The sequence below is a fragment of the Amblyomma mixtum genome, chromosome 8 (assembly GCF_055824585.1).
Source record: "Amblyomma mixtum isolate Tamu chromosome 8, ASM5582458v1, whole genome shotgun sequence".
NCBI classification, from domain to species: Eukaryota; Metazoa; Arthropoda; class Arachnida; order Ixodida; family Ixodidae; genus Amblyomma; species Amblyomma mixtum.
Genome location: NC_143019.1, coordinates 3,991,409 through 4,015,887, shown reverse-complemented (window position 1 = coordinate 4,015,887; position 24,479 = coordinate 3,991,409). Strand labels below are relative to the sequence as shown.

The following is a 24,479-nucleotide window of genomic DNA, read 5'->3' as shown; positions in this document are numbered from 1 at the left end:
TAAACCCTCAGTTGTTAGTCAGCGCTGTGTCGTCCATTTTCTTGTCTTTTGTGCTCGTCTTCGTTCGCGCTGTTTATTCAAGATGCTTAACCAACTAGCCCGCCAAAACGTGTTAACGCAACTTATTTCTTGTTCTTCGGGCGTTCCTACTGGGTATCTTCTTGACCCGCTTCATGTTATCCCCCTTGTGGCTTCAGCAACATGCAATGCACGTTATTTCGGTTTTTGCAACCGGCGTAGGGTCATACCTCCAGAGGTGGTGACCTTGTTTGGCTTCATTCGACCGTCCGTTGGTCATGGAAGAAGAATTTGTAGGATTTTACGCTCCGAATGGCAGCGCCAAGCTCGCCTGTATCGAGAACTGCTACGCAGTTTGCTCGCTCGGCCCTCGCTCCAACACCAGTGGCGGCAGTACCTCCGGATGGCTGACACGACCACCGAATGGCTATGGCATCTGCTGCTTCCCCGGCTCCTGCAAATGGAGAACAACAGGCGGCCACCGCCGGACAGCACCGTCCATGTTCTTGGCGATGTTGAACTTCCTGACAACGTCTGCCGTGTACTCGGGTGCGGACCCAAGTTCGCCGTAGAACCACGGAAGAACATTCCCGAGCTGCTTTCCATGGTCAGAGCGGTTTCCTCCAGAGCGAGCCCAGCCGATCGGGACAGATGCACTCTGGATGGCGTGGACGTCCTGTCAAGACCAAGGAAGGATCCCAGGCGCTTGCCCGTAAGAGAGACTGTTGATTTTCTGAGGGGCAAGTCTCTAACCCTGTTACAGTCGGATAAGGAAGGGGGGTTTGTTGTATTGCCCAACGAATGTTTCCTGTCAAAAGCAGGCGAAGCTGTGTGTGCCGTGTTCAGGGAATGCAGCACGGCATCTTTACAGAAGGCAAGGAGCCGTGCAAAAAAACTTTGCAACGATTACAACCTCACTAAGCTTGCCCAGGACATTGCGAATAGCGATAAACTATGTCTTAATATGTTCTTTTCTGCCAAAACGCACAAGCCTGACTGCCCGCTCCGTGTGATAGTCTCAGAGAGGGGTACTTGGCAGAAGTGCCTCGCTGAATTCATTAAGCGGCAACTCGCCGTAATCTCTGTTGACGATCCTTTCCAGGTAAAAAATTCGGACCAAGTAACTGACTTCCTGACGACGCAAAATGCTGATGAACTTTTAGCTTTTTCTATTGACGTGAAGGACTTGTTTTATTCGATTCCCTATGACGATCTGTTAACCAGTGTCAGTGAATGCATTGACCGACATGGCGTGGTGGCCTTTCAAAACGCGTCCGGTATTTCTGTAGCAAGATTTCTGGATCTGCTTTCCTTGTACCTGCAATCAACTTTTACTGAGTGGAACTCATCCATCTTCATTCAAAAAAACGGCATATGCATAGGCTCCTGTATCGCCCCCATACTCAGTGACATTTATCTCGCCAGATGCGACCGTGCTCTCAACGAACGCCTTGGTGAAACTAAGGTCGTAAAAACATTTAGATTTGTCGACGACTACCTTGTTTTTGTTAAGTGTTCCGGACAGGAGTTTGAAACCGAGGTGTCTCGTTGTCTGTCCATTTTTTCTGACGCTCTCTCCCCCCTTGAGATCACTTTTGAAACCCCTGTTCACAACCGCATCAAGTTTCTAGACCTTGGCCTGTACTTCACTCCTAGCCACGTTTGCTGGGCTTTCGAACCTCGAGGTAACAAGCCCCTTCTTCCCTATGGTTCTTGCCATTCCAAGCTCATTAAGAGGGGTATCATAGGGTCCTGTTTGAACAGCTCATTAACAAAATCCTGCCACCACAGACTGCACTCCAGCGTTTCACTCCAGGTAAAAAGGTTGCTCTCGGCAGGGTACCCCCTAGAACTTATCACGTCAGTAGCTGAGTCGGCCCTAAAGAAGAGCAAGTCAGAACCAGCTACACGAGACGGCCAGGAATCGGACAACAACCGCAAACGTGTCGCTGTGATTCCATATCTACATGGAATTTCACACTCCCTGAAAAAAGTGGGGAAAAAAGCAGGTGTCGATGTTGTGTTTTCCGCGCCTGATCGTCTGGCTGGTTTGTGCCGATCTGTTAATGAGATCAAAGGAAAAGTGGCGAAGTGCACAACCAAGCACCAGTCACGCTTCGTCCCTTGTGATAAGGGGGTCGTTTATAACATCCCTCTGCCCTGTGGAGGGCAGTACGTTGGACAGACGGGACGATGTATCAATAAAAGGCTGAGCGAACACAGCTATAAAGTGTCAAAAGTAGTTTCCGGTCACCTCGGCATTCATTGCCGGGATTGTGAATGGGCAAAGACAGAGAAGAAACAGTGCGTACCGCTATATCATGAAACCAAGGTCATTGCCAAAAATCAGGAAAAAACCGCGAGGGAAATTATCGAGGCCTTCAACATATTCAAGCAGGGAAATGCATGTATAAGCGCTCCTTCGCTAACACTACTGGAAAAAGAGCTGTCACTCCTGGGGGCTGATAATCTCCGCTGATTTCTAGCGCGCTTCTGTTGCTGTTGTCACATTTATGGTTTGTTTTTTGTTTTGCACTTTGTATACCTTTCCCTCTCTGCCGACATCTATGTATTTATACTTGTGTGATCAGCAATAAACCCTCAGTTGTTAGTCAGCGCTGTGTCGTCCATTTTCTTGTCTTTTGTGCTCGTCTTCGTTCGCGCTGTTTATTCAAGAAGCCACTGGTGTTGTTTACGAAGTGCCGCCGGAAAAAAGTACATCGGCCAGACGGGTCGTTGTGTAAACGAGCGGATGGCGGAGCATCGTAGGTCGTCGAAGGGCGCGGCTTCCTCCAATCTCGCCGTGCATTGCAAGGGTTGCGAAAAATGCTACCCTCGTTTGAACAGGACCAGCGTCTTCTTCAAACATAGCCATCAGGTATGCAGGGAGATGGTGGAGGCTTACCTAATCAAGAAAGACTCAGATTCCTGTGTGGCATCACCATCTGTGGCATTGCTTGATAGGGAGATAACCTTTTTGGCCAGATTTCTTAAATCGAGCAGGCGATATGGGTCATTGGTGTGATATCAGCGTGACCGTTAAGGTTGTCGTGGTTTTGTTTGTGCGCAATTTTTTGGAAGTGTAATTGACGGTTGCATCACGGTGCACACGAAGGGATAGTGGGTGATTGTGTTTCGGGTTGTTTTTCGCGGTTGTTGTGTTTTTGTGCTTGTCTCACGTTGGGCAGAAGATACTTATATAGGCCTCTTCATGTGAATAAAAATTCAGTTGATAGTCTGCGCCCGTGTCGAGCCTTCTCGTTCTGTATCTTCTTTTTTTGTTTGCGCAGTTTTCAGTATGATATGGGACGCATTCAAGGGCGTCCGCAGAATTTTTTGCAGGGGGGGGCCCCATTGGTTGTTGGCGCCGGAGGGGGGGGGGGGGGTATGTTCGTAGCAAAAAGGCACTATTTGCGGAGTAAATTTATTTATTTATATACAAATAAAATAAATAAGTAAAATACATGCATGAAAGAAAAATTACAAACAGCAAATTAAAGCGAGGCTAGGAGAGATACATTGGAGTTTATCAACGAAGAAACAATTAAAATTAATAAAAATGCAAAAAGATACTATCACTTCGTGGAGAAGAGTGCTCAGTCTTGCTGCATACGGGTTCTCGACACACCCGGATTGATGACCAGCATACAGCACAATATGTTCACAAACACGCAACGACAGTCACTCAGTCAGTCTTCCTTGAACAGAAACTGTAGACGCCTCGGATTTTTCTGGGCGAATTGCGTGATGACACTGGTGATAAATTCATTTCTGTGCTTCATTACACGCTCTCGGTGCACACTCATCATACAAAGGCCGTCCAGTCTGTCGTTTGTCATCGTTGAGCGTAGCCACGTTTTCACTCTCCTCATTGTACTGAAGGAGCGTTCGACCGTACAGGTAGTAACTGGCAAAGCCAGAGCCACCTCAATGGCTTTTGCAACACCAGGGAAGAATGTCTTGGCCTGATGTAGAAGCTCGCAGTAAGTTATTTCTGATGGGTCCCCAGTTTTGTTGCACCACATCTCGTACCAAGAGATGGCCTCTTCCTTGAAGTTGTCGATGCCGTAAAAGCACTGGAGTTCTTCGGCGAGAACAGCGAACTCAACACGGCTCAAGTGCTTCATTTTTGATGGATGCAGCTGGAGAAGTTTGAAGCTCCTCTCATTGCTTTCAGAAAAGCGCCGAGCTAAAGAAGCAGTGAGGGAGTCCAAGTACGGCACATATATTGCCACACGGTAGTATTCCTCTGGCGACTGAATCCCGTAGTTGTCTCGGTGGGCCTGACGAGAGACTTGTCTTGGTACAGATATCACCACATTTAAGTGATTGGCTGCCTCCCTTGCTGCATTCATGATGTTAGAGAACTCCTCTACAGCATTTGTCCGGTGGTCGCGAAAAATACGTTGTAGCTCAGTGATGTTGCCATGCACAGAATGGAAGTCCATGGATACACCTTGCAGAATGTTCGTAGCTGGTTCGAGCCGAGCGCTGTACTTCGCTACAATATGCAAGCAGACGATGAAAGATGAGCTTGTTGTTGCGCAGTAGAGGATGTGAGCTCGTTGTCTAGTTGCAGCGTTCGAGCATGATTCCGTGGACGCGAGCTGCTCGAGTGCTTCGACTATGGCCACGTAATGCTGAGAGAAGATCCTAATAGACTTGTACTTTGCAGACCATCTTGTCTCACACAGCATCGGAATGTTGGGCACCAATTTTCTCCGGAGCACGCTCTCGCGGAAGAAGTTTATGGTTTGTTTGATTATCCCAATTGTGTTTCGAATTTCAGAGACGTCGTTCAAATCGTTGATGACGAGATTTAGTTTGTGACTTGCACAGTGGAAAAATAGTGCCTTCGGGAACTGTTTTTGTATAATTTTGTTCACTCCAGCTTCTTTTCCAGCCATTGTAGAGCATCCATCGTACCCCTGTCCAACGAGGTTCGAAAGAATCAGTCCGACATTCGTCAAAAGCTTCAAGATTGCCGCGGCGATGCAAGCGGAGTTTAATTGCTCCAGCTCTACAAATCCCAAAAACTGCTCTCGAACGCACACTTCGACTTCCGCCTTGTCAATAAAGCGAACGCCTATAGACATCTGCTCTTTTCCTGAAATATCTGCAGTTTCGTCAGCAAGAACGGAAAAAGCAAACGCTTTGTTAGTTTCGGTAACTATCTGCTCTCTCAGGATGTCGCCACAGATTGTGATGATCTCGTTCTGGACGCGGACAGAAGTGTACTTGGCATTGCCAGCAGAAGAAGCAAAGTGCTCCTGAAGTAGAGTATCTCCAGCTTCTACACGAAAGTCAAGCAGATCATTGAAGACTCCACTATCGGACTGCTTGCCGCGAATCGGCAAGTCATGCGTCGCGCAAAAGACAATGGTGGAAACTATTGGAAATAGTTTCTCACGGTTCCTTTCAACTTGCGCGTGCAGTGCTCTGTTCAGCTGCTGTACAACGGGTAGCTGCTTGCCTTTCATCACATCCATAAAGTTCTGTGAGGCCGTCATTGCCTCCTGGTGCCATTGGGATTTTACGTGATCCCTGCACGCCTCGTGCATTTTTCTGTAGTTACTGAAAGCGCGCACGATAAAACTACCTTGAGTACCCCGGTGAACACGCGGAGGAAAAATGACGCAAAAACGACAAAAGGCGCCTTTCGCTGTCGCTGAGTACGCAAGCCAGGGGGCGTAATCTCCCAGCCACTGATGTCGAAAAGGCCTCTTTCCAGGTGTTACATCCTTCTTAAAATCATATGTGACATTTGGCGACCATGGCTTAGTAAGAAGACGTAACTTCAAAAAGTCCGGTATGCCAGTGAGTTTAGCTTTGCCTAGAAACTCTCCTAAGTCATATTCTTGAGGCAAGTTATTTGTTTTCTTGATGTTGTCTCCGGACTTCGATCCCAAGCAAGGAGAAAGGGAATCGTTTCGGCTTACTGCGTGACCGGAGCTCGCTGGTGGAGTTCCTTCCATGGAGACGACGACGCCGGCTACTGTCCGGTGATGAAAGGTTGCATCGCTCTGGTCAAATCCGGACTTGAATCCCAAGAAAGGAGAAATGGAATCATCACGGCCTGCTGCATCACCTGAACTCACTGTTGACAGAGTCCCTTCCATGGAGTCGACGACATCAGCTACTGTCCGGTGATAAAAGCTTTCATCACTCTGTTCAAATGCTACACCGTTGTCACATGTCACACCAGAATCTGCAGGGGCGCATTTGGATAATGCTTCGTCAGACAACCGCTGACGCTTGAAGAAGCGTCGAATATCCATCATTCGGGACCGCGCGAGACAAAGCTGGCTATGGAGTTCCTCGGGGTTGGTAGTGTTAAAAATATATACACATTGATTGGAAAAACGGTTGAATGCGTACGTTGAAAACAAAAAATGACTATGTATGCAGCGAAAACTTATTTACAAGATAAATGCACGCTCGCAGCTTCATACACCTCGCTCCATCTTGCTCGCGCAACCGCACAGTCGAGTATTTGCACACACACTACTCGCCGCTCGTCGTTTTCTCGTCCGCTGTCTTGGTTGTTCTCAGCTTCGTTGACAACCGGCCACTAAAAACACCGAAGCACAAACAAAGAGGCGCGCACTGTTGTGCTCGGAGATCGGGACCAGGGTCTTCACCGCATTAGGACGAAGCAGCCAGACTACGGAGGGAAGCCTTCGGGAGGAATAGCAAAGCTGGAAGGTTTATTTTACATTTTGTACAGTAGCACGGAGACCAAAGTCAGAAAATGAGGGAGGATGATCTGGCACCCCACAGATTGCTGCTTAAATGCAGTTCAGATTCCCCTGGTACCCAGGTAGGGAATCTGATCTCGGGTTGAGCGTCCAATGGGCTGCTAGCGTCTTCTTTGGCTCCGCCCTCCCCACGTGACGGCGCACACCGCACAGACACACACATACACGGGCAAGGAGGAACTTGGCGTCTCTGAGTCGCGAACTGTTTTCCCAGGCCCAAAGGTCGTTTGCTGCTGAGTGACGATCCTGATCGATGGGGACGCGAGCGCTGACCGCTCACACCGGTGACCTCTTCAGTTCGGTGGAAGGGACAAATCAGCCGTGTCGCCCCTCGGCTTTGTCTGCTGCCCAGGGCGCACGCGGGTAATGAGTTAGCGGCGCCGCCGCCCCGCCGTCGTCGCCACTGGGTCTCGTCGGTCAGTCCACGGGCAGTCCGGGAGAAGCACCGCGCTCAGCCTTCCCGGCGAAGGGATTAGACGTCTTTGTGTACGCCGACGCCGTCGCCAGTAGCTGCCCCACGCAGTGTCTCTTTTGTCTCCCCCGGACAGCAGCGCTTTCCGTCGCAGTAGCCTGATGACGCCGGTCTGGCTCGCCTGTTTCCGCTGCCAGTCCCCAGGAACGCAGTCCGGCACCAGAGCCGCATTCAGCATCGCCGGCGAAGGGGATTAGAGCCTTTGTCCCCGCAAACGCCGAGCCAGAAGCCGCCTCCAGGCCAGCTTTTCCTTGCGTCTTCTCCGAGAAACAGCAGCGCTTTTGGCCGCATACCTGATGACGCCTGACTGTCTCGCCGTTCTCCGCTGGCTGGGCCTCCGATCATTACAGCACACGCAAGGAACGCCGCGCGACTTCCGAGGGGAAGGGACACTCGCCACTCCGGTCGGAAAATTTGTTTTGTGTGTTTTTATGAGGTTCAGAGCCCCAAAACGACTCAGGCTATGAGGGACGGACGGTCTCTTACCATGCACTGACATCGCACAGTACATGGGCGCTGTTGGGATTTGAGGCCCAGCCAGAGGTGACAGGCGAGCCAGGCAGGCGCCATCGGGCTGCCTTGACCAAAGGCGCTGGTTTCCGGAGAAGACGCAAGGAACGCTGGTGTGGGGGCGCCTCTGGAGACTGCGTCGCCGTGAACAAAAGCAGCTAATCCCCTTTGCCGAAAATTCTGAAAGCGGCGCTTGTACCGAACTGCGCTCTCCCGTGGATCGGAGGAGACAGCGAGCGGCGGCGGCGCCAACTCATCGCCCGCTTGCCCCTGAGCAGTCCGACAAAGCGGGGATGGACACGGCTGATTTGTCCCTCCCTCCTGAAGAATTCATCGGTGGCCGGGGTGTGCACTGTCTGCCTCCGTGTCGCTATCTCTCTAGAGATCAAAGAAACAGGCACACATCTCAAGACGGCTCGAAACACATGCTCGCCGGTGCCGCTGTATGTCTGCAACGACGCGTCCCCGGACGCGGCACTTTGCAGATGTGACCCAAAGCGGGGAAGCAGGGCCGCTTTTACTCTTTTGGCTGAGCGCACCGCCGCCCCTGACGTGCGGCCATCACTCACGGTTCGAGTGAGTGATTTTCCAGGGGGGTGCAGCCGCCCCCCCCTTGCCCCCCCCCTCCGGACGCCCATGGACGCATTTGACTTCATGTATGTCAAATATGGCTTCATATGTGTCCCCATATGAATTCATATGGGAGTACATATAAGGTCATATGGGACATTCATGAAGTCAAATGTGTGACTTCATGTACGTCCAATATGGCTTAATTTATGTCACCACATGAACTCATATGGGACACATTACAATTTATGTGTTTCCATTATATATTCAAGGAACATATGAATTTATTTGGGACAGGCATGAATTCATATGGGGTACATATGAATTCATAAGTGCCCCATATAAATTCATATGTTCCCGTATCAATTGTTACGTGTCCCATAAAAATTATTATGGGTCTTTTTAAATAGTGTTTTGTAGCTATAAATAGCGAGGAATAGTGCACAAAATTTTAAAGAATATTTTTAACAATGTTATGCACCCGGCATCTCTGACATCTCAACATCCTCTAAACAGAAGCGTGTACGATCATTTTCTTTACAAACAGGGGCACAAGACTTTTGATTCTGAACAGCAACCATGCTACTGGCGGCACTTTTGAACAGGCATATGATTAGCGGTGTCGACAGGACAAGCTACTACATAAAGGTACTCCAAGGTATTTGACACAATTCACATATGCAACTGATGCATATTCACACAAAACGCTGTCCGACATCTGCAGGTAAAGAAAACGTTAATAACCATAGTCTTGAGTGGAGAGGGAACCAGACAATTTCTGCTTTTCGTGGATTCATAACAATTCCATGGTAGGTGAACCAATGCGCGGCATTGCACACACCGTTCTGTAACATCTCAGTCGCCATTTGGTGGGGAAGATGGTCTGGCAGAAAGACAGTGTCGTCAGCACACTGGAAGACAAAACATTTTTAAACTGCCAACGGGAAGCCAATAACGAAAACACTAATCAACATTGCCGATAAAATTGACCCCTGAGGCACACCAGCATTAAGCGGCAACTTACAACTGCAAACACCCCTATCACCAGTAGGAACGACTTGAATTAGATTGCTCAAGTAGTTTTCGGGAAAGCAGTAAACACGCGCACCGAATCCCCAAAAGTGCAGTTCGCTTAATGAGATGTCAAGTTTAAGGCTCTAAAACGCTTTAGCTGCATCTAAGAAAGCTGCAAACGAGAAAAGATCCTGGTCGAATGCTGAGAAAAGTTCGTCTGAAATTTCGAAAAGGGAAGCCACAGTACCATGCCCAGAAACAAAGACAAGCCGTCGTTCCGAAAGGATAGAAAATTTGTTAAGAAAAGTAGACACAGTACGGAGAAGTACTGTATCTAAGACGTGAGCAATTTCTGGCAAGATAGAAACTGGCCTGTAGTTTTCGATCATAGCTTACTTCCCTGACTTGTGTAGTGGTAGAGGGACTGCAGTTTTTAGGCGTCTAGGAATTTCGTCGCCCTGCAAAGAACCACTCAATATGGAAAGGATGACATTTGACGGAGCATAAAATTCTCTCGGTGGTTGAGAAATAGCATTCCAGCATATGCAGTTGGCTTGCTTGCACAGAAGCTGAAAAGAGCTCCTAGTTCACAGCTGGAAATTCTAGGAAGAAAAGCTGACGCAGATATGGACTGCGGTAACGACCGAGTGCTTGTGGTCGGAGAAACAGCACTTTAGGACGCTCTTACAAAATGCCTGTTGCTGGCATCTGCCACTACCGGCGACGGCGGACGAGAAGAATGAAAAACAGCGCGTTTAAAGGAAATCACCCATCTAGGTCATTTACCAGAGACCACGCTGTGCTTACATTGCTTGACAATTGCTGACATTTATGAAAAAAGTCACGACGTTTAGCGCCACGGAGAAGGGCAACAACCCTATTTCTTGACGACATCTATTCTAATCGCAGTGCTTGATTTCTCCGACTTTTTCTACAGTGTTTTCAGAAAGTATCTGTACACGATGTTATAGTGAAAATTTCAGTGTTCATCCATGAGTGACCCTTTCTGGCCCCGTTTACCTGCCAACCGATAAGAAAGTAAAAAAAAAAATTAGTTGCACACAGAACCTTTCATACACATCGCTCGAAGAATCTTCATTGGTTTAGGATGCCTAATAAAACGAAATTATAAGCTTAGTAAGCTTGGATTCATTAACTATGGGGGCAAGACGTTTGCGCTGTCACGGTGCAATTACGACACGCGGAGTACCAGATGTGTCTGGTAATGCGAGACGGCATGCTACGAAGAAGTGGAGAGCCAGCTTGTGTAAATTGGTGGAGGACTTACAGGAACAGTTGGGAGCTCTGACCGCTACTTGATTTAAGCAGGACTGGACTAGTCCATTATTCCTGGTCTATTATGTCTATTATTACTAGTCCACTCTAGTAGGACCTCTGATTGCGCATTCCAGGCAATAAGCAGACAACGTAGATAGGTAGTCCCAGAGAGATGCATTTGTAGGGCATAGAACCTTGATATTAATTAAGGTCCCCAATCAAACAGAACTAATACACTGAAGTCCAACGCCGCGGAGAGCCTTCAAGCACTGCTAGAAACAGTGAAAGGCTGCAAGAGGACGGTGGCCGATAAAGTGACAACAAACGCACAGGAAATGGCGCCTTACACACTTTGGCAAACTGATTAAACGTATCCAAAACGGCATCAGCAGAAAGAAACTTCACAGTGATCGTTTATGAAGAGGCCAATACCTCCGCCGCAGCGCCCGCTCCGTGTACCAAAATGGACCAAAAAGTCCGCCAAGAAAAGCTTATGAAGACGAGCCCGAAAGCAATGATGTCAGTTACTACTAAAAGTCTATAAAACCAGCAGCACACAGCTGGAAACAAACTCTTTCCAATATTTACGCAGAATTCAAATATTACCGCTCGAAACGCAGAAACTTCGATTTGCGCTTTATGCTAATCATCCAAAGAAACTTGCCAGTATCCCGATAAATATGAACTTTAAGGCCTTATCTACACGAGTTGTACTCGGCTATAAATCAGAAATGGGGAGTAAAAAAGACTCGCCAGTTTGTTACCAAACCAATGTATTTTAGTTACTCTAAGTGGGGATAAGTGGTGCAGATTAAGTTCAAAAACTGAGAAAAAAATCTCATCGGATTGAAAAAAGGGTGTGTTAAACAAAAAGCTCTTACCGGCAATAGCATTTGTTTCTTAATGGTTCCTTTAACGCATCGCTTGTAATGCATGATTCAATTATATTTACCTGGCGAGGTCCATCCGAGCTCAAATTCTCCTGTTTTATTCGACATTGTAGTAGGGTCTCCGGGCTTCATCTTGGAAGTACTTCCTCATCTTCAAATTAAACGCCTTAGAGAGCCGGAGTGACTCCTTATTCGACGACCGCCGAGCAAGATTCCTGCTGTTGCCGCCGCTGAACTCTTAAGTTCCTTTTTCGGTGAAGTGAGCAGAAAAAACCGTTTTAATACTGCACCACTCAACTTGTTTGTTGGTAACAGCGTTGTCCTCACTTCTTGAGCTCTGATGAAGGAACGGTATGGTCAACACATAATGGTCACCCCATCGATCTGTCGCACCTGACCTGGTGTTTCACGTGACCTGTGAACCGGGTCGGTTCGGAGTGCACGTCTCCAATGCCGAGGGTAGCGGTTCGATTTGAGATGAAAACCCTCACATAGTCGTAAGTGCGCTTCCAACAGTGTGACCTCACTGGGCCCGCCAAGGTGGCATCGTGCGACACATTGTTGGAGGCCCTCTACAGGACTAAGCCCGGCCTAGCACGGGGCTTTGCTCAGCCGGGGTGATTTATCACTTCCTCTTTGAGCTCAATTCCACGTTTGAGGTCGAGAGATGCGGCCCCAGTTAAAACAATTATGTCGGGGAAGAAGATGTTAGTTCTTAACTCTGGGTGGAGCCGGTTTAGCACGACGTGTTTCATCTGTTTTCCAGCACACGACGTCAGGCATATGTGACGAAGCTTGTGGAGGACAAGTGGCTTGACTGGTTTAGAAGTTAGGCCAAGGTCAGCGCGGTCTTATTCTTGCGGGAGTATGCTGGTCTTCATTTAAACATGCCAAACCAAAACTGGAATGGCGAAGGCAAAAACGTTCACTGCTTTGCGTACACAACACCAAGGAAAAATGCCTACGTAGCATCAGCCGCGTTTCTGAACCTGTCTGTGCAGGAATTTGTTTTGTTTTCATTTATTCATTTTCTTCGTTTCCGCAGGGTCAGCTGCAAGGCTCGTCATACGGAGCTTCGCACTTGGACCGGAAAATGAACGTTGTAACAAGAAAAAGGTATGCGTATATAGGTCAAACTAACTACGAATGATCAATATCTTTTCTCTCACGAGCGCCTCGCATGCGCCACTAGGGCTGTGCGAATATATGTGTTGCGTGATAACAGCCAGATTCCATCGGGGTAATTAGTGATACCAGAAAGTTACGATAAACTGCGCACAGAAAGAGGCATCTCTTCGGTGGACTGTTTCCAAGCGGTGTCGTTGCTGCTTTTTTTCTTTGTGATATGTGTAAACCATATCACGTCATGGCTCAGACCTCGGGGAACGGGGTTTGCATTTAGAAAGCGAGTTATTTAAACCGCCTTCTCGCAGAAGACAGATGTTTGCGGCAGGCAGAAGTATGTGTTTATACAAACATTGAACAAGTGGTATTCCCAGCTGGAGCGTCAAGGCTTGCACCGCGTCCGCTTTTGAACTACAATGACATTCTTGGGCTCGTGAGTTTTAGTCCATTCCTCTATATCAGGCAGACTAGTGCCATCTAGTGGCGGCAGCAGTAGCAAATCAGTAAGGGAACGGAAGAGAGCGAAGATGAGTCGTTCACAAGGAGAGTCATGAATTGTCGTGCCTTCTCGTTCTGTGTCTTCTTTTTTTTGTTTGCGCAGTTTTCAGTATGATATGGGACACATTTGACTTCATGTATGTCAAATATGGCTTCATATGTGTCCCCATATGAATTCATATGGGAGCACGTATGAGGTCATATGGGACATTCATGAAGTCAATTGTGTGACTTCATATACGTCCAATATGGCTTAATATGTGTCCCCATATGAACTCATATGAGACACATTAAAATTTATGTGTGTCCATTATATATTCAAGGAACATATGAATTAATTTGGGACAGGTATGAATTCATATGGGATATATATGAATTTATATGTGCCCCATATAAATTCATATGTTCCCATATCAATTGTTATGTGGTCCATAAAAATTAATATGGGTCTTTTGCAATAGTGTTTTGTAGCTATTAATAGCGAGGAATAGTGCACAAAATTTTAATGACTATTTTTAACAATGCTATGCACCCGGCCTCTCTGACATCTCAACATCCTCTAAACAGAAGCGTTTACGATCATTTTTTTTACAGACAGGGGCAGAAGACTTTTGATTCTGAACAGAAACCATGCTACTGGCGGCACCTTTGAACAGACATATGATTAGCGGTGTCGACAGGGCAAGCTACTATAGAAAGGTACTCCAAGGTATTTGACACAAGTCACATATGCAACAGATGCATATTCACACAAAACGCTGTCCGACATCTACAGGTAAAGAACAAGTTAATAACCATAGTCTTGAGTGGAGAGGGAACCAGACAGTTTGTTCTTTTTGGGCATTCATAACAATTCCATGGTATACAGGTGAACCAATGCGCTGCATTGCACACACCATTCTGTAACATCTCAGTCGCCATTTGGTGGGGAAGAGGGTGTGGCAGAAAGACAGTGTCGTCAGCATACTGGAAGACAAAACATTTTTAAAGTGCCAACGGGAAGCCATTAACGAAAACACTAATCAACATTGCCGATAAAATTGACCCCTGAGGCACACCAGGATTAAGCGGCAACTTACAACTGAAAACGCCCCTATCACCAGTAGGAAGGACTTGAAATAGATTGCTCAAGTAGTTTTCGGGAAAGCAGTAAAAACGCGCACCGAATCCCCAAAAGTGCAGTTCGCTTAATGAGATGTCAAATTTAAGGCTCTAAAACGCTTTAGCTGCATCTAAGAAAGCTGCAAACGAGAAAAGGACCTGGTCGAATGCTGAGAAAAGTTCATCTGAAAATTCCCCAAGGGAAGCCACACTACCATGCCGAGAAACAAGGACAAACAGTCGTTCCGAAAGGATAGAAAATTTGTTAAGAAAAGTAGACACAGTACGGAGAAGCACTGTATCTAAGACGTGAGCAATTGCTGGCAAGATAGAAACTGGCCTGTAGTTTTCGACCATAGCTTACTTCCCTGACTTGTGTAGTGGTAGAGGGACTGCAGTTTTTAGGCGTCTAGGAATTTCGTCGCCCTGCAAAGAACCATTCAATATGGAAAGGATGACATTTGACGGAGCATAAAATTCTCTCGGTGGTTGAGAAATAGCATTCCAGCATATGCAGTTGGCTTGCTCGCACAGAAGCTGAAAAGAACTCCTAGTTCACAGCTGGAAATTCTAGGAAGAAAAGCTGACGCAGATATGGACTGCGGTAACGACCGAGTGCTTGTGGTCGGAGAAACAGCACTTTAGGACGCTCTTACAAAATTCCTGTTGCTGGCATCTGCCACTACCGGCGACGGCTGACGAGAAGAATAAAAAGAGCGCGTTTAAAGGAACTCACCCTTCTGAGGTTATTTACCAGAGACCACGCTGTGCTTACATTGCTTGACAATTGCTGACATTTATGAAAAAAGTCACGACGTTTAGCGCCACGGAGAAGGGCGACAACCCTTTTTCTTGACGACTTCTATTCTAATCGCAGTGCTTGATTTCTCCGACTTTTTTTACAGTGTTTTCAGAAAGTATCTGTACAGGATGTTATTGTGATAATTTCAGTGTTCATCCATGAGTGACCCTTTCTGGCCCGTTTACCAGCCAGCCGATAGGAAAGTAAAAAAAAATTGAGTTTCATACACAACTTTTCATACACATCGCTCGAAGAATCTTCATTGGTTAAGGATGCCTAATAAAATGAAATTATAAGCTTAGTAAGCTTGGATTCATTAACTATGGGGCCAAGACGTTTGCGCTGTCACGGCGCAATTACGACAGGCGGAGTACCAGATGTGTCTGGTAATGCGAGACGGCATGCTACGAAGAAGTGGAGAGACAACTTCTGTAAATTGGTGGAGGACTTAAAGGAACAGTTGGGAGCTCTGACCGCTACTTGATTTAAGCAGGACTGGACTAGTCCATTATTTCTGGTCTATTATTTCTATTATTACTAGTCCACTCTAGTAGGACCTCTGATTGTGCATTCCAGGCAATAAGCAGACAACGTAGATAGGTAGTCCCAGAGAGATGCATTTGTAGGGCATAAAACCTTGATATTAATTAAGGTCCCCAATCAAACAGAACTAATACACTGAAGTCCAACGCCGTGGAGAGCCTTCAAGCACTGCTAGAAACTGTGAAAGGCTGCAAGAGGACGGTGGCCGAGGAAGTGACAACAAACGCACAGGAAATGGCGCCTTACACACTTTGGCAAACTGATTAAACGTATCCAAAACGGCATCAGCAGAAAGAAACTTCACAGTGATCGTTTATGAAGAGGCCAATACCTCCACCGCGGCGCCCGCTCCGTGTACCAAAATGGACCAAAAAGTCCGGCAAGAAAAGCTTATGAAGACGAGCCCGAAAGCAATGATGTCAGTTACTACTAAAAGTCTATAAAACCAGCAGCACACAGCTGGAAACAAACTCTTTCCAATATTTACACAGAATTCAAATATTACCGCTCGCAACGCAGAAACTTCGATTTGCGCTTTATGCTAATCATCCAAAGAAACTTGCCAGTATCCCGATAAATATGAACTTTAAGGCCTTATCTACACGAGTTGTACTCGGCTATAAATCAGAAATGGGGAGTAAAAAAGACTCGCCAGTTTGTTACCAAACCAATGTATTTAAGTTACTCTAAGTGGGGATAAGTGGTGCAGGTTAAGTTCAAAAACTGAGAAAAAAATCTCATCGGATTGAAAAAAAGGTGTGTTAAACAATAAGCTCTTACCGGCAATAGCATTTGTTTCTTAATGGTTCCTTTAACGCATCGCTTGTAATGCATGATTCAATTATATTTACCTGGCGAGGTCCATCCGAGCTCAAATTCTCCTGTTTTATTCGACATTGTAGTAGGGTCTCCGCGCTTCATCTTGGAAGTACTTCCTCATCTTCAAATTAAACGCCGTAGAGAGCCGGAGTGACTCCTTATTCGACGACCGCCGAGCAAGATTCCTGCTGTTGCCGCCGCTGAACTCTTAAGTTCCTTTTTCGGTGAAGTGAGCAGAAAAAACCGTTTTAATACTGCACCACTCAACTTGTTTGTTGGTAACAGCGTTGTCCTCACTTCTTGAGCTCTGATGAAGGAACGGTATGATCAACACATAATGGTCACCCCATCGATCTGTCGCACCTGACCTGGTGTTTCACGTGACCTGTGAACCGGGTCGGTTCGGAGTGCACGTCTCCAATGCCGAGGGTAGCGGTTCGATTTGAGATGAAAACCCTCACATAGTCGTAAGTGCGCTTCCAACAGTGTGACCTCACTGGGCCCGCCAAGGTGGCATCGTGCGACACATTGTTGGAGGCCCTCTACAGGACTAAGCCCGGCCTAGCACGGGGCTTTGCTCAGCCGGGGTGATTTATCACTTCCTCTTTGAGCTCAATTCCACGTTTGAGGTCGAGAGATGCGGCCCCAGTTAAAACAATTATGTCGGGGAAGAAGATGTTAGTTCTTAACTCTGGGTGGAGCCGGTTTAGCACGACGTGTTTCATCTGTTTTCCAGCACACGACGTCAGGCATATGTGACGAAGCTTGTGGTGGACAAGTGGCTTGACTGGTTTAGAAGTTAGGCCAAGGTCAGCGCGGTCTTATTCTTGCGGGAGTATGCTGGTCTTCATTTAAACATACCAAACCAAAACTGGAATGGCGAAGGCAAAAACGTTCACTGCTTTGCGTACACAACACCAAGGAAAAATGCCTACGTAGCATCAGCCGCGTTTCTGAACCTGTCTGTGCAGGAATTTGTTTTGTTTTCATTTATTCATTTTCTTCGTTTCCGCAGGGTCAGCTGCAAGGCTCGTCATACGGAGCTTCGCACTTGGACCGGAAAATGAACGTTGTAACAAGAAAAAGGTATGCGTATATAGGTCAAACTAACTACGAATGATCAATATCTTTTCTCTCACGAGCGCCTCGCATGCGCCACTAGGGCTGTGCGAATATATGTGTTGCGTGATAACAGCCAGATTCCATCGGGGTAATTAGTGATACCAGAAAGTTACGAAAAACTGCGCACAGAAAGAGGCATCTCTTCGGTGGACTGTTTCCAAGCGGTGTCGTTGCTGCTTTTTTTCTTTGTGATATGTGTAAACCATATCACGTCATGGCTCAGACCTCGGGGAACGGGGTTTGCATTTAGAAAGCGAGTTATTTAAACCGCCTTCTCGCAGAAGACAGATGTTTGCGGCAGGCAGAAGTATGTGTTTATACAAACATTGAACAAGTGGTATTCCCAGCTGGAGCGTCAAGGCTTGCACCGCGTCCGCTTTTGAACTACAATGACATTCTTGGGCTCGTGAGTTTTAGTCCATTCCTTTATATCAGGCAGACTAGTGCCATCTAGAGGCGGCAGCAGTAGCAAATCAGTAAAGGAACGGAAGAGAGCGAAGATGAGTCGTTCAGAAGGAGAGTCGTGAATTATCACAAAGAAAGCTCTTACTTCGGCGAGGCGTGTCGCAGGCAAGCGTGATTCGTATGTTTTATTTATTTTTTTATTTATCTTCTACCCACAGTGCCATTTGGCATTACAGTGGGGGGGGGGGGGGGGGGGGGGTTGATACAGTAACACAGCGCACAAATGCAGGTAAATACAAAAAAAAGATAAACAGAAGCCCATTCATTCACAAAGGAAGCATTGAATAGCAACATTGATGCAATGCGCATCTATGTACAGAATTTGGGGTACAAGAACGTCAACTGTGTTGTTCACCCAATAAACGTGTGTTTTAGGACAAAGCACCAACGCAGTAGACATGCATATGCAAAGAAAAAAAAATAAACTTCAAATGTGTATTTCACGCAGGTATACTGCGCATTGACAGGAAGACACTGGTATACTCAGTGAAACGCATGAAACGAGGAAGCAGCGCGCAGATAACGACGCACTATCTAGCTATGAAATGACGTGACATTGTTCAAAGCGGAATAAAAGGATTCGTTTGATGAGATGGAAGTAACAAGGGCCGGCAAATTGTTCCACTGACAAATGGTCTTCGGAAAAAAAGAGTCGCTGTATGCTGCCGTCCTGCACTGATATTCACGTACCTTTTGATCTTGGTCGAGGCGTTCGGATACGAAATGTGGTTTGAAGATGTATGTTTCGCGTGGAATGCCAATGTGGAAGTAGTATATGTTTTGGAAGAGTTTGAGCCTCAGCTTAGTTCTCCGCTGTTCTAGTGTATCCCAAACAAGGACTTTTTGTGCTATTGTTGCACTGAAGTTGCGTTTAAATGACTTACAAGGTACGTATCGAGCCGCCATGGACTGAACTTTCTCAAGTTTTCCTTTGTCACCTATGGTAGGAGGATCCCACACCGTGCTAGCTTACTTCAACACCGACCGCACATTAGTTTTGTAAAGGAGTTCTTTGGTAGTTTGCGGGAAGGAACGAGTGCTTTGGCCGAGAAATCCTAAGGATCTGCAGGCTTTTCCAACTTAAGGCTTGAATTACCAAATCCTGTCCACGTACTTCCAAGGCCTCCTCGCGCAAGCTTTTTGTCTGTTGCTATATTAACACAGAATATATACAGAGAACAGGGAATATGGAAGCCAGTCTCCCTGTGGCTTCAAGATCACTCCTTTCTTTTTTTGTTTCGTGCCGCAATATGTGGCCTAGTGCGGTTGTCGCCATCTTCTGAAGCCTGTATCCGCACTCTGGTGAGAGTTCGCGCTTTAGTCACTTCCAACAATATAAATTTCCGCATTTCATTTAGACTGTAGGTCTATATTTGATACAATTTTAAAACACCATGGCAAATTCTTCAAAGGAAATTGTCCAGCTTACAGCGTTCGAGTTTATAGCGTTGGAATCAGGGCGTAGAAAAATGTTATGTGAAAATATTGGAAAATATCTATAGCCACTGCACGGCTACCATAGTCCTCCATAAAGGTTTGGTTTAGGTTTGGTTTATGGGGTTTAACTTCCCAAAACGACTTAGGCTATGAGAGACGCCGTAGTGGAGGGCTCCGGAAATTTCGACCACCTGGGGTTCTTTAACGTGCACTGACATCGCACAGTACACGGGCCTCTAGAATTTCTCCCCCAAAGAAATTCTAGCCGCCGCGGCCGGGATCGAACCCGCGTCTTTTGGGTCAGCAGCCGAGCACCATAACCGCTGAGCCACCGCGGCGGCAACCATAAAGACATTAATACAATTCCAATAAGGAAGGGTGCAAGGCAGGAAGACACAATCATGCGAATGCTATTCACCGCCTGTTTACAGGAGGTATTCCGAGACTTGAATTGGAATAGTTGAGTATAAGGTTTAGCAGAGAATACAAAAGTAATCTAGGATTCACTGATGACGTTGCCTTGCTAAGTCACTCAGGACTTGAACTGCAAAGCATGATCATTGGGTTAGAAATTGGGTCAGAAAATCAAAGTAGCAGGCAGAAAATTAATGTTGAACAGTCTTGCAAGGAAACAGCAGTTCGTAATTGGTAGCGAGGTGCTGGAAGTAACTAGGGAATATGTCTACTTAGTGCAGGTAGTGACCGCTGATCCGGATCATGAGAGGGAAATAACTAGAAGAATAAGAATGTGGTGGAGCTCGTATGACAAGTTCTCTCAGATGATGAGGGGCAGTTTACAAATATTACTCAATACTAAAGTATACAACACGTGTATCTTACCGGTACTCACCTATGGGGCAGAAAAGGAGTCTAACGAAGAGGGTTCAGCTTAAGGAGAACGCAGCAGCTATGGGACAACAATGATAGGTGTAACGTTAAGAGATCGGAAGCAGGCAGAGTGGCTGTCGGAACAAATGCGGGTTAATGACATTCTAGTCGAAATCAAGAGGAAGAAGGGGGCTGGAGCAGGGCATGCAATGCTAAGGCAAAACAACCACTGGTCCGGAATGGTAACGGATTGGCTTCCAAGGAAATGCAAACGTAGCAGGGGCGCAAAAAGTTAGGTGGGTGGATGAGATTAAGAGGTTTGCGGGGATACGGTGGCTGCAATTCTCAAAGGACACGGTTAATTAGAGAGACATCGGAGACGCCTTTGCTTGATTTGGTTGCTTTATTAGGGTTTAACGTTCCAAAGCGACTCAGACTATGAGGGACGCCGTAGTGAAGGGCTCCGGAAATTTCGACCACCTGGGGTTCTTTAAGGTGTACTGACATCGCACAGTACACGGGCCTCTAGAATTTCGCCTCCATCGAAATTCGGCCCTCGCGGCCGGGATCGCACCCGTGTCTTCCGTGTGAGCAGCCGAGCGCCGCAACCGCTGAGCCACCGCGGCGGGTTGGGAAAGGCCTTTGCCTAGCAGTGGGAGTGCTCAGGCTGATGATTACGACGGTGACTGTGACGATGTGATGATCAGCCACCGCGGAGCTGCTAGGTTACACCTGCTAGCAGCCGTACCAGCTGCAAGGCGGTTCTCCGTGATGTCATGAGGCTGGGCCGATGCCACTCTTAGATATCTACCTTTGTGACGCATTGCTCGCTTGATTGTTGAGTAGCATCCGACTATGGTGTTCTATTGCGACCGCATTGAAGGCTCATTGGTAAAAATGCGTTGTCGGTCATAATTCTCAGCACCGGAAGTGCCAACTACACGTTCCGATGTGCGTTCATATCGTCCTAAAGAATAAAGTCGGGCTAGTAGGTGCTTTTGATTCACAGACTGCGAGATATTACTAGCGCTAAAACACACGCAAAGGACCGCAAGCAGAAACGCACAGGACAGACGCTAGAATTCAACTGCCGTTTACTGCACGTAAGTGAAGAAATCACTGCGCATCTGCGCATGCTGGAGACAAAAGACTTATCTTTGATTGACAGGATCGCAGGATATCGCCGAAACAAAGTACAAAAAAAAGAAATGTAAATTCACAATTGGTTAAAGCGCGTGCTTTTTACCAGGTATGCAGCTCCTTTACTCGTGAGGGCTATTGAAGGGGTGCTCACGCAGTTCTCTCCTGGTTTATAAATAAAAAAGGCTCAAATTTTTCCCTATCAACCTGCTCGTCGAACCACTTCAACACGCGAGTGCTGTGAAAAAGAGGTGCGCACTCCTCCTCCTCTTTTTTCGGCATCAATCTTTATATTGCACTCGCGGCAACGGGCCGCCAAGTGGCTACCTCCCATCAGAGCTGCGACTGTTGCTTGGTGCTTCCGCAATCTTGCATTCAGGCGCTGGCGCGTCTGGCCTATGTAGTATTTACCATAAGACAGTGGTATAAGTTAGACCACTCCAATAAAGCAGTTTACAAACCAAGTGGCGTGCTCGGTTCCACAGAATATGGCTTCCTTTGTGCTGTTCACCATGCGGCACATCCTGCACATTTTGAACAGCGCCAAAAAAAAATGAAACTTTCCCGACACCTTTTGAGGTGATGCAACAGGTTGTGCATGTAGGACACGGACTCAGGACGTCCCTTGGGACCATCACTGCTGAGGCGTGCTGACTTACGTCCATGCCTCACCTCTTTGACAAGGCTGTCAGCAACGGACGTGAGACTGCTGTCTGCTAAGCCAGTGCGGCTCAGGCGGAAAGCCTGTTGATGAACATTAAAGTTGATCGTGTGTTCGCAGGATTTCTGAAGGGCGGCTCTTACAGGTGCAATGAATAGGAACCTGAACTCGTCTTTTTTCTCGGGAGCTCGATCTACACAATCCCAGAATTTTTAGAAACTTCGATTTATTGCCCTGTGCAGCCGATGTCTCTAAATAAATGGAATTAACGTCCGGCTCTCACCTATTTTTTAATTCTCCGCGGAAGGTGAGAGGAGTCGACCAATGCATGAAGTGCCTTTCAGGCAGTCGAGTGGCAACTTTGCTTTTCCTTTTGTTTTGTTTCTTTTAGGTTTTCGTGAATAAATACGTATAGTCAGGGACTACATACCGGCAAATTGGGCCCACGGAAATAAAAATACGCCCGGATTCTTTGCTTTCGCCGATCACTACATATCCCTCCGCCTGTGGCAGAGCGGCAAGCAGCCACGTGACTGGGAGAAAGGTTGGTCGACTGCTCCCACCGTTTGCACGGAGTTCAAAAAAAAGCCGTGAGCCCGACGTTAATCTTATTTAAGTTAGGGAAATCGGCCGCTCAGGACAATAATTCGAAGTTTCCGAGAACGCTCGGAACGTGTAGATCGAGTGCCAGCGGTAAAAATACGAGTCCAGATTCCTCTTCATTCTTTAAGCAGTTCAAAGCTATCCGTATCAACAGTTTTTGAATGGGCCCGAATTATAGCTTAGGACTGGCTTTTTTCACCGAGGACAATATATCCAACAGACTGAATGATCATTACAGCTGATGTTTAGAACAAGGTACTGCAGGCAATCCTCAACCGGAAACTCTAGAGTTAATTTCAGTCCTTCACACATTCCTTAAAAACGCCAGGAACGCCCTCCACAATGCCATCTCTTTCCTCAGGCACCGCTCCTTTCAACAGAACGAGATAATCGTCAAGATACCTAAAAATGTTTGCGACAAAGGAGTTGTCAAGGCAAGAAAAAATTTCTTTGCAAACACAGGCTAAAAAAGGTCTCTTAAAACGACAGCAATGCACGAACCAGTGCATATACCTTGTTCTGGTCATATGCTGTTCCCACTTCGAGTTATTGATCAATTCGCTCTCGCCCTACCATAAGCTTGCCGTCCCGGTTAGCTCAGTTGGTAGAGCGACTGCTCCAGTGAAGCGGTGGTCCCGGGTTCGAACCCCGGACCAGGACGAATTTTTCTTAAACTACCAAGCTTCTGAGAAAGCTGTATAGCTTTCCTTTGTAGCCGTATGGATGCGCTTGGGTGGATGCCAATGAGTAATTACTCCCTTATTATACATTGTTCTGTAGGGAGTCGACGTTAAAAAAAAAACAACAGTAGACGATAGACGAATGATAAAAGCTGAGCAATTCCAAGAAGTTTTCAACTGACAAGCCAGAAGAATTCTGGAAGGCGATTGAGTCATGGGACTCGATGCTCTTTCTAACAGCGATACAGATTTCTGCCTGAGGTATGGGGTAGAAGAGTTCCTCCACGTCAATAGAAAACTCGTAAGAAACATCGGCGATGCCTCTTGTATTGAAAGAAAGTCAATGGCCTCATTCTAGTTCTTCGCAAAAAAAAGAATAATTCAATTGCAGCAGGTTAAAGCTCTTTTGCAGGAACTTGAGGGTTCACCCTACTAGCAGCCTTGCTCAGTGACAATAGCTCTCAAAGGTATCCCTTCCTTATGGGTCCCGACCGAGAAAAACAAGCATAGCTTGTCCTTTTTTGCACCCATAATACTTCTGGTGAGGCAATCGAGGTTCATTTGATGGCACAGCACCAAGGTTCTTTAGCGCGGACACTCTTTGAGTGCACAAAATTTTTATGCACAGCCGTCTATGCTTTTTTTTTTCTGAACACTGACGTAGGCATAACAACACATCCCCTTTCTTTATCGGAAATCATTACCATAAGATCATTTTCCTTTAGATAATCTACCGCACCTTTTACCGCCATGCTTAAGACTGATTTCTGCGTTTTTGAGGGGAGGGATTCCATAGTTTCTGTGACACACCTGCTCTTACCTTCCCTGCTAGCACGCCTCGGTATGGTCTGAACATACCTAAAAGAGAAACAGGTGACTCCTCAGGTACAATGCTAAATTTAGGTCCGAGTTTTAACACTTCCTCGACACAAGCAGGTAGCAGTTCGTGTCCAATCTAAGTTATCTGCGCAGACCTGGCAGTCGATTTTCTACTACAATTCTTCCAAGCAACTATGGTCGGCAGGCACTGCTTGCAAAGAAAATCACAAACATGTGAAGCATAGCGAGTTCTTGCTCTAAGCACCACTTCCCAGTCATGGTGTGCACTCACTCGCGATGACGTGACGATGCGCAGGCATACGTGC

At 46.8% G+C, this 24,479-nt stretch overlaps 1 protein-coding gene and 1 non-coding gene across 2 annotated transcripts in view; both read left to right on the top strand.

Moving 5' to 3' along the window:
• Positions 1-332: 332 nt before the first annotated feature.
• LOC149331173 (uncharacterized) overlaps positions 333-24,479 on the top strand; it is a 298,912-nt gene continuing 274,765 nt past the window's right edge. The window contains exon 1 of the mRNA XM_089556370.1: positions 333-730. Within this exon, the coding sequence (XP_089412496.1) occupies positions 422-730 (309 nt within the window). The 5' untranslated portion in view covers positions 333-421. The remainder of the gene's footprint in view (positions 731-24,479) is intronic.
• On the top strand, positions 23,241-23,314 carry TRNAT-AGU (transfer RNA threonine (anticodon AGU)). The gene has a single exon. It is a non-coding gene; the product is annotated as a tRNA-Thr (tRNA).